This window comes from Limulus polyphemus, unplaced genomic scaffold, assembly GCF_000517525.1.
Source record: "Limulus polyphemus unplaced genomic scaffold, Limulus_polyphemus-2.1.2 Scaffold3487, whole genome shotgun sequence".
NCBI classification, from domain to species: domain Eukaryota; kingdom Metazoa; phylum Arthropoda; class Merostomata; order Xiphosura; family Limulidae; genus Limulus; species Limulus polyphemus.
In genome coordinates this window covers 33,125-43,410 of record NW_013669097.1, presented here as the reverse complement: position 1 = coordinate 43,410, position 10,286 = coordinate 33,125, and the positions used below count along the sequence as shown (strand labels likewise).

At 37.1% G+C, this 10,286-nt stretch overlaps 2 protein-coding genes across 2 annotated transcripts in view; both read left to right on the top strand.

Moving 5' to 3' along the window:
• LOC111088284 overlaps positions 1–9,125 on the top strand; it is a 13,239-nt gene extending 4,114 nt beyond the window's left edge. The window contains exons 2-3 of the mRNA XM_022397956.1: positions 2,770–2,876; positions 8,940–9,125. Of these exons, the coding sequence (XP_022253664.1) occupies positions 2,770–2,876; positions 8,940–9,125 (293 nt within the window). The remainder of the gene's footprint in view (positions 1–2,769; positions 2,877–8,939) is intronic.
• A 563-nt stretch (positions 9,126–9,688) lies between these two features.
• The window catches only part of LOC106469440 (zinc finger protein 235-like), a 2,797-nt gene continuing 2,199 nt past the window's right edge, over positions 9,689–10,286 (top strand). Inside the window, exon 1 of the mRNA XM_022397955.1 lies at positions 9,689–9,703. Within this exon, the coding sequence (XP_022253663.1) occupies positions 9,689–9,703 (15 nt within the window). The remainder of the gene's footprint in view (positions 9,704–10,286) is intronic.

Genomic DNA, 10,286 nt, shown 5'->3' with positions numbered 1-10,286 from the left:
AGTAGAGGGGTGTGCTTGCTGTATTTGTATCTTCAGTTGTGGACTGTCCAAGGTATCTACAAACTGATCCCTCAGCAACAACTTGAGGAAATTGGGTGGTGCAGTTGGGGAGGCCTTGTGTGTCATACTTTCCAAGTCCTGTGCCAGCTCTTGCAGGCTCTCCCCTTTAGCACGAACTCTAGTTCTAAACCTAGCCCTGTAGACTTCGGACTGATTTTGGGTTCCATACCCGAGTTCTAGAGCATCTACCAGTGCTCTATAGTTGTGCCTGTCATCAGCTGACAACTGTCCAAGTATTTGCAATGGTTGTCCCTTCAGGCTTGTTGCCAGATATACTGCTTTCTGCTCCTCTGACCACCCATTCATTTTTGCCAGGAGCTCAACTTGTGCTCTATGTGCTTTCCAGGGTGCCTTCCCATCAAATTCCTTTGGCTTCCTTCGTACTGGTTCACCCCTATTGCTGACACTCATGTCTGGAATGTCACTTCTAGCAGGACTGAAGATGTCTGCATTAGTGTTTAGCTGTAGGGTCTGGGAGGGGCTTCCCATTGTCTGAGGCTAATTAGGTTGATGGCTAATATATCCTCCTTGTGTAAAAGACAGTAAATCATTATTTAATGTATTTAATTCGCTTTGAAATTTACTAATGTTTTCCATTTGTGTTCTCTGGCTTTCTCTCAACTGTTGGAGACTTTCTTCTTGTTTATTTTCTTTTTCCTCCAACCACTGTTGTAGTCTCTCTTCTTGTTTATTTCCTCATTCTTCTTGTTTCTTTTCTTTTTCTTCCAACCATTGCTGTAATTTCTCTTCTTGTTTCTTTTCTCATTCTTCTTGTTTTTATTTCTTTTTCCTCCAACAACTGCTGTAATCTCTGTACTTGTTTATTTTGCCGTTCGAGCTGCCACTGTTGCACTATTGCTGCCATCAAATCTGCTAAGCTGTAGTTTGATTAGCCGCTTCTCGTTTCCATTTTTTTTATCCCACTTCTTACACCAATTTGTTACGTCTCTGTTCATTTGTTAATTGTCCGTAAAAGTTCTTTCCGAAGAAAGTTTAGCGATACAAGTCCTTTCTTAAATAAAACTAGCTTATTCTTTCTCAATACAACTTTGCAATACACTTAATTTCCATAGTCACGCTATAACTTAAACAAACGCTATAATTCACAACGAACGATTCACGCGCTTGACTCAATTGTCCGTTTCTATCTCTGTCTGCAATTCAATTCCCTTGTTGCCGTCACTTCTTACCGGTCTTATATACAAGAATACCAAACATCTAGTAAACACTCGAGCATTCAAGAACCTTCGAGAATATCATGACGTACGTGACTTCCACTGTTGTAACAGTACATTCACTTAATGCATATGACTATCTATGCACCTCTATCAAACTATCACTTCTCATTTAGCAGGTTTGCACTTGGAATTCTATATTTTTTCTTCTTGATTAGTGTTTGAGATTGAATTTTTCTTGAAGTGGTTTAATTTAACTTACTCGGTTTTTCTTAAGCATTTTATTTCATCCTTCTTCTGGTGACATTTATTATTAACTTCACATGCTTTTGTCAACTGCAAAATATGAATTCTGAAGTTAATGTCACCACTTCTGGTGTATCATGTTCGACAGGTGCTTTATCAGAGGCTTCAAGTGTTGGCGACCCCACAGGAGATTTGTGTATGTTTATTTGCAGGGAGATTGAACATTATATGGGTTAACCTTTATCTCCAAACATTGCCCCAATTTCTTCTGAACCCGTGGAACCTGGACAAGCTCAAGAGGACTTTGTTCATCTGTTTCCACATCCTGACTGCCATGTTCTCCCTGAGGATTCTGTTCGGCCTTACATATTTTTTTCAGACTTAATTTCTCAGGTATGTGAAGTTTCATCCCTTGCTCCTATATCTTATGGTCTACGTCCTTTATTACTGCATGAACCTACTTCCCAACACTTATTGGTTTTCCTCCATTCCCTGACTTTTAGGTTCATGCTGGATAATGTCTCTCTCAGTTTGGTGATGGTATTAGTATGCCTTATTCCCCATGGGCTTCAGATCAATCTGCTCTTGTTTTTCATGGCGTTCATTGTCCATATCTCGACCACCAACTGTTGGGTTTTGGTGTTACGAATTTGGGTGGGAGCCATGAATCTCCCATTAGTCTTACCCATGCCCAATTTCCTGTCTCTGTCCTACCCTCATGACTCTATTGTGGTACCTTTCCACAATCAGTCACCTGTCCGATGTTCTTCCCGAGGAAAATTATAACTTAAGCTGATCAATGGCGATCAGTACAATAAAACATCTCATAATTACCATAAACAATACCCAAAGGAATTAATTGTAGATGTAAAAGAATTTTTTCAATTTCCCACAAAATTATATTTTGTGTTTAAATTGCACATTGAAAAATATTTGTAAAAAATGAAAGTGAGTTTATGAGCTCTGTTCAACGAATCTTATATTCAATAAATTCTGTCTTATTTAATAAGCTGTGTGTATTAAATATTGTAATATAACTTATTCGATGTAAAAGAGTTACTTCTATGAGGGACAGATTTGTTAAAAAATATAATTGAAATCAATACAAAAATGGTAACATAACAGTAGATGTTGTTAGAAATATGTTCTATCTGAAACTTGTGCTGAAGTTTAAAAACTCAGTGATATAAATATACATTTTTTTATTGTTGATCTGCCATTTGATTGTGTAGAGAATTTGTTACAATAGTGATACATAAAGTATATTCTGTTGTATGTTTATCTTCAGGAGAAGTGGTTTCCTTAGAAGAAAGATCTTCACAGATAATTTGTGAGCTTGGTGTCATGAAAGAAGAGTGGGAAGAGAATTATAATGAAGTACCAGTGAAGACTGAAGTAATTTGTAAATTATAACTTGTACAGATTTGTCATTAGAAAAAAAAATGATTGAGTAGTTATAATGATGTCTTTCTGAAGATCAGCTACCTGGAAACAGACCAGTGATAAGATGTTTCTAGTCACAGGTTTATTGAATTATCTACAAGAATGAACATAGTGCTGGATAGTTGAATGTTAAATCAGCGATAATATTGTATATGATGAGAATGTGTTAAGATGTTAAATGTCAGTTTGATTCCTGGCCACTTATCTTACCTGATACATTCTGTTATAAGGATATGTTCTAAAATAATAAATGAAAAAATAGCTGTTACAATTAACAAATATTAATTTAACATATATGTTTTATTAATATAACTAATGTGATTTTTATGTTATGATGAAGAACTAACATATTCATATATTTTGTTTATTGTGGTCAAGTAATTGATTTTAAGTTAGACAAGATTGTAAGCTGCATATTAGTAAAAAGTTTAGATATATGAAATATAAACTCTGTCATTACTGGTGTACACCTTTCACGCATTAAGTACATATCTATGTATTGGTGGTAACAAATTGTTAAGAAATTTAAACATATTACAATTTATTAACTCTATGGATATAGGATGGGGTCAAGGTCAATGTGCAACTGTCATATACATATATTTAAAATTTAATTAAGCTACTTTAGTATCATCATACACCAGTATGCTTGGCATTGAAAAGTAGGTTATAATTCAAATGTTTATATTATCAATGTTTTAATTTCATGATTTCTAAAGGAAATATTTTAATCTATTCTCAGTTTCCAATTTTCTGTATTACAAGATGCTTCTGATACTGTCTTACTTCCCTTCCCACAAAGCTATCTCAATTTTCTCTCTGCCCCCTAAGCATTGCTAAAAATGTTAACACTCAGTGCTCCAGTCTATATACTCCACACATTTTGTGCCAATTTTGAACATGTGTATAGCATGTGGTCACCCTCCACCAATAGTATTCCACCACCTATATTGATGCAGCTAGCTCCCTCTTTATGTTCCCTCTAAATCTTATTTTCTCAGTTGGCACTGCATCGTTTAGACCCATGTTTTTTCACAAGTTACTACTGTTTATGATTGTACTTTGTTGACATTTTATTATCTTTTTCAACAGTTTTCTTTTAGTGTGTTTGCATTCAATTGTTTAATTAATTTTTTTTTTTTTTTGCATTTGTTTCTTGTTACCGAATTATATGGTAAATTAGAATGACTTTGTAATTCAATGGATGGACAACATAAATTCCTGTTATGGTAGGCAACACTTCTGGTACAACTACCCAGGCATTGGGTTTGACTATATCTGCTGAAGAGGTACAGGCCTTAATTCACAAGGAGTTAGATTCCTACATTCAGCTAGTGATTTCTTTTTTCAGCATGACAATGTTTCTGAGGATGAATACAATCAAAGAGAATAAAACTGAATTCACTTTTTCCAGCACCATCTTTTTTTGGCCTGTCACACTCAATACTATTTATTTTTTACAGCTGGTTAATCGGGTATGTGGTTAATTACGTGTTTCTATTTCCTCCTAGGTTGTGGACATTGTCAACCGGATATTTATGCTTTTAATGTTACTAGAATCCTCTACCATTCCTCATATGTTATCATATATCCAGACTGGTACTTCTTCCATAAGATCTCTGTTGCCTGGGAAGGCCATTTGACTTTCAAACCCATTTCTTTACTTTCAACCTCTAACTTGCACTCCCATTTCGGTCCCGATTGGCTTCCTTGTCTGGTTCACTCCCTATGATATTATGGGGCATGAACTGCTTTTTTTCAGGGTTCATGTTCCTGACCTTTTATTCCTTGGAACCCTTCTATTTCCCATGATCTATCCCCTGTCACACTAAATGGTTGGGTTCATTAACTCCTTAGGCTGGCATACTTACACTTATCAATGGAACTTTGCTGTCTCCTCAATGTTTTTTCTCATCTGAATTTAACCATTATTTGGCAGCTCATCTTTGCACTGCTCCCTGTCCCTTCATTGCTCATTATGTGGCTGTATCTTTCGAAAGTGGATATCGTCTCCCTCCCATGGCGATTCTAAACATGTTCATTCGCCTTTGACTTGGGTATGTATTTTCCCAACATTTTTTTTGTGTTCTTTACAGGGACCCTGTTTTATCACTACTCACAGGAACCTACTTTGTGGTGATGTGTTTTCACTCAAACCTGCACTATATACTAGTGGAGCTATAATGCTCACTGTAAAGATGTTTTTATGCAAGACCACTAGTTGTATACCACAAGCCCTGTTTTTGGACTCTCAACAGCTGGAATGATTGATTCAGGTTTTTCTCTAGTGCCAAATTTCCCACCTCCATTTAACCCTCACCATCCTCCTGTGTTACCTTTCCTCTCTTCATCTCATTACAGAGGCTATCCACTGATCTTCCACAGGGTTTTTGAGATATTTGTAACCTTATTTTCTCCTCATTGGTGCATTTATCCTCCTTGGCCCTTTCCCTCTAAATGTGTTTCTTCTATTATTTGATCACTTGGTTAGGAACACTCTAACTAAAGTGCACCTACCCATGACCTGAGATCTTTGGATGGCTCCTTTTTTGTGTAGGTAGACTCTTGGAGATCTGTCCAAGTTATTGGAGTCATGGGTGAAGGCTGTTGAATAACAGTCCTCTATTTCTTCCTTGGTTTCTCAACTGTTGTAGCCTTCACCCGCTCCTGCTTCTATTCCTATCTTCCATGTTCACCTTCTTTATCCATTTCTCTTTCCTGTGTTTTGGCAGTGAGTCATCACATTATTCACAGCCAAAACCCATGCTGCCAACAGTACTGGAGATCATCCTGTTGATTCTGGCAAGGTAGGAGCATGCTTGCCTAGAGTTGTGCATCAATGGCACAGTTTCAAATTTGATTCATGGGTGATTCTGGTACTGTCAGAAGGTTTATCCTTTCAGTTTCTGAACCATCCTTTTTTGTCTATAGACCCAGTATCTTTCTCTCTTCCGTGGGATCCTACATCATGCCAGCATTTCTCCAATGCTTCTCAAGATGCTACAGAACCTCTCAGTTTTTCTTCTCTAGATTGTTTGTAGTTCCCCAAAAAATGGACCATCCTATCACATCTCAACTGGTTCATTGACTTTCTCCATCTCACAATGGAGTCATTCCTTACACTGCATTAGGCACTTTCTCCAGGTCTGTGGATGATGAAAGTAGACATTTTGGATGCTTCTTACATATCCCTATTACCCCATCATCCAGATGATACATTTGGTTGGTAGATAGGGGTCATCTTTATCAGTTACATATGTTAACTTTTGATCTGGTGTCTGCACACTACATCTTTTGTTGGGTGTTCAGATCATTTCCTTGACTACTTCATGCACATAGTTTGCATTTCATCATTACATGGATGACTGACTATTATTAGCTCAATCACAGCAAGCTACTCACCAACACAATTGCTTCTTTGAGAAGCAACTCATGTGAGAAGTCCATCCTTTCCCTGACACAATATCTCATCCACCTGGGAGTATTTTCAACTCCCTCCTCAGTTAGGTCCAGCATTTTCCTCTTCATTGAAGGTCATTGGAGCTCATGGTACTCAAAAACAAATCCTCTCATACACTGTCTGCATGTGGGGGTTCTTTATATTTTGGGGACATGGGCTTTTATAGAAGCCCTTATACCCTAGGGTCATGCTTACATGCACACTCTTTAGTGAATGATTCATGATCAGTGAAACCTTGCTTGGGATCCTCTTGACTATATTATCCATTTCCCTCGTTCTTTACTGCAAGCCTATTTACATAGTGAATCAATGGAGACAAGACCACGTTGGGTGTTCTTCTTTCACCTCTATGACCTGAATTGCAACTGTATACAGATGGTCCTCTTATGGGTTGAGGAGCAAATATCTGTGGATTCTCAAGAAATCTTGGGTCACTTGTCTTCAGTCGATATGGCAATGCACATCAAAATCTTAGAGCTTCTTGCTGTCCATCAGGCTTTGGATTGATTCCTACTTTTAGTACGAGGCAAATTGGTCATTATCCATTCCAACAATTTGACTGTTGTCTAATACATCATTCGACAAGGTGGCATCTGTTCATGTTCAGTTTGTTTTTGAATGTTAGTCATATCATGCATGCTTAGTAGTGTGTCATATTCCAGGTGCATTTAATCTTGTCACAGATGAATTATCTCATCTCAACAGAGCCTTCACATGGAGTGGTTCCTCAGTTCCCAAGTTTTTTCGTTGTTATGCAATCAGTGGAGTACTTCATGTCTGGACGCATTTTCCACCCATCTAAATAACAAATTTCCCCGTTTTTGGTCCCTAGTACCTCATCCTTTGGCAGTAGATGTTTTCAGTCAGGATTGGACCAACCTTCACCAGTATCCCTATCTTCCTGTCACTCTCCTTCCCAGGGTTTTATCTATCATTTAGTCCACTCCATGACATGTCCTTCTGATAGCACCTTTCTGGCCAGAACAAACCTGGCTTCCAGTCCTTTCCCTCCTTCAGACAGTGCCCACTTTACCACTTTCTCTTTCCCAATCCCTCCTCCATCAGCCTCAGTTGTTGGTGTTTCATTCCGTGATCCCTACACTCCAATTTCACGTGTTGCTTTTGTCCTGTCCATTGCGAGTTGGTACAGACTATCCACACATGTAACTTCCACCCTTTTCCATTCTGTTCATCCTTCTTCCCTCATGGTGTATCAGAGAAAATTGTGTTTTTTGACGTCAGTCTGTGCACCATGATTGCCTTCCTTCCCATCCAAGTATTATTCATGTCAGAACTTTTTACGTGGCTGTTCCTTTGTTTTTTTGTTCCTTAGATTGTATAAATCAGGAGTGGTTTTCTTTTGAAAATATGGTTTTGTGATAACCCATTGCACAGTCTTCAGTGTGGCATTTGTCCAGACTCTCAATCATGGTTCTTCTCTTTTATATTAGATTATGGAAGTCCCCACTACTTACCGGTTTCCAGCTGCTGGTTTGGTGGACCATGGAGGCTTCCTCCTGAATGTGCTCAATTTCACTCAGTTAAGAGCAGAGTGATGATGTTCTGTTGATGTAGAAGGTGTAGAACCCTCCTCCAACTTCAAACTGGAAGAAAAATACCAAAACCCAACTGGACATGGACTGGAAATGATCTACTCAAACTCAATTCACCCCTCTAGCTGGGTAATCCTCATCCTAACTTCTCCTCCAGGTCAGTTGCCAGAAGATCTGGTTTGGAAAGGAGCCGGACCAGGCAAGATATTCTGGCCAGCTGGAGACCCCAATCTTACCATCCCCAGGACATCAGTTCCTGGGAAGTCTGGTTGAGATTGAGTGAACCCCTATGTTGCACTTCCCTTCATACTTTGATGTCAGGTTCCTATGTGACTTATTTTGATTATACATCTGCAAACATGTGCCCTGACTAAGACAGAATGGAATAGTTTTCTCTTCTGTTTTCTCGTCTTGGGGCAAAGACAGTACGGATCCTTCTCCTACTGCAGACCGGACTGTAGTTGACTTATGGTCTGAGTACGGTCTGATGCACCGTAGCCATTCTATATCATGGAGCACAAAAATCTATATATATTAAACAAACTAATCAACTGGGGAACTTCTGAAAATATATTTTCAATAGACACTTACCTTTCCTCACACTTCCTATCCTTTCTCTCTACTTCTGGTTCTTCTTTTCTGCCTAATCTCAAAGTGAAGATTCAGTTCTACAGTACAGAGGGAGCAAACTGTGTCACTCTCCTATTGGTGGAGGTTTGTAGCATACGTATTTACATGCTACAATGCTGCTGAACCATGTTGAAATGTAGAGTAGGTGGGAGTTTCAAGGTTAGTAGTGAGCAAACATATTTGTGCTTATAGAGAGCAGCACTGAACAAGAAAAGCTATTAGTGTTGGGAGGTAAGTATCTATCGCAAAAAATTTTCAATGTAGGAAAATATTAACATTCATTTTGATAAAATATTGAGACTATATATGTATGTATTGAATTTTCTACTGTAGTGATTACATAGTTTTTTTTTATTAACATTTTAATTTCAGAACACATTTGTCAGGGTAAAATCAGATGAACCTGGTGATACACAACAAGATGAGATCATTTCTGAGTTGAGTGAGAATGATGATAAAGACTTTAAAGATGAGGTTTTGAGTGTGAAAAAAGGAAAGGAAATACAAGATGATTATCAACAAGTTGGCTCTGGGTCAGAAACTTTCCCTGGTAAATAAAACATCTCCAAAATAATTCATCAAATCATTACTACTGGTTAAGATGGATAGTGTTACATTTAGTTAAGTGTTAGTTATAATTTGAAGTGTATAAATAAGGTTGTTAAAATTATATATCTTATCTTTACATTGTCATAGTTATTAGCTTATAAATCACCTATGTCTAATTGCTAATTAGTTACTGTTTTTAGTTATCACTAGACAGTAATTACTAAGTAGTTTAATACTACATTTCAGCTGCTAATCTACTGCCTTAATGGAACCAGAAGTTGATCCTAGAAAGTTTGGTATGCTATCTGCAGTTCTCAAGAGGTTCTGTCCTAGGATGGTGTTATCAGTTGAATAGTGAAGGTTTTCTTTTGTGTGTGCTAGATTTCCAACACTCATATGATTCTTTACTATGAATAATCAAATGAGTACAAAGCTGTTAAAAGAATATAGTCATTAATTACCAAAACACTGATCTCATGCTTAGTTCTGTTCAAAACATTTATGATGGACAAACAGTTATTACGTTAGAACACTAATTATCCAAAACACTGAGCTTATTTCAAGTATTTAAGATGGATAAACAACTGGTAGATTAGAATCCTAATTATATAAAACATTGAGCCTGTGCTTTGTTGTATTTTGATCTAGAGAAGATACTCATTATGAACTCAGAACTATAGTAATTATTATTATGTATAGCTTCATGTAATTAGTATTTTTCAACAAGTGACAGTGAAGAGAAACTACATATCAAGTGTTTTACCATTATATTCACAGTATAAAAGTTTATTCTGACACAACACATATTAACAGTTGGTTTAATAGTTTCTGGTGTAGCCCACTATTTACATTATTCATGCTTATTCTGACATGTGGGATTGCAGCTCATCCCTAGCAGACAACCTTTATTATTGGGTCCTAGTATATCCACATGTACTTATCCCGATGACTACTGGCTACTAACTTTCTTTGTAGGAAATGCAAGTCTTGCTATATTTCATTCCAACAATAAAACTAGTGGACGAATATGTTCAAAAGTTCATAAAAACTTTGATAAATGTAGGTAGTTTAAGAAACATAAAGCCTATTACTTTTAATAAATCTAGTTTTTTTGCATTATGATCTTTAATATCTTGGAAAACTACATTAGGAAATGGTATTTATAAGAAA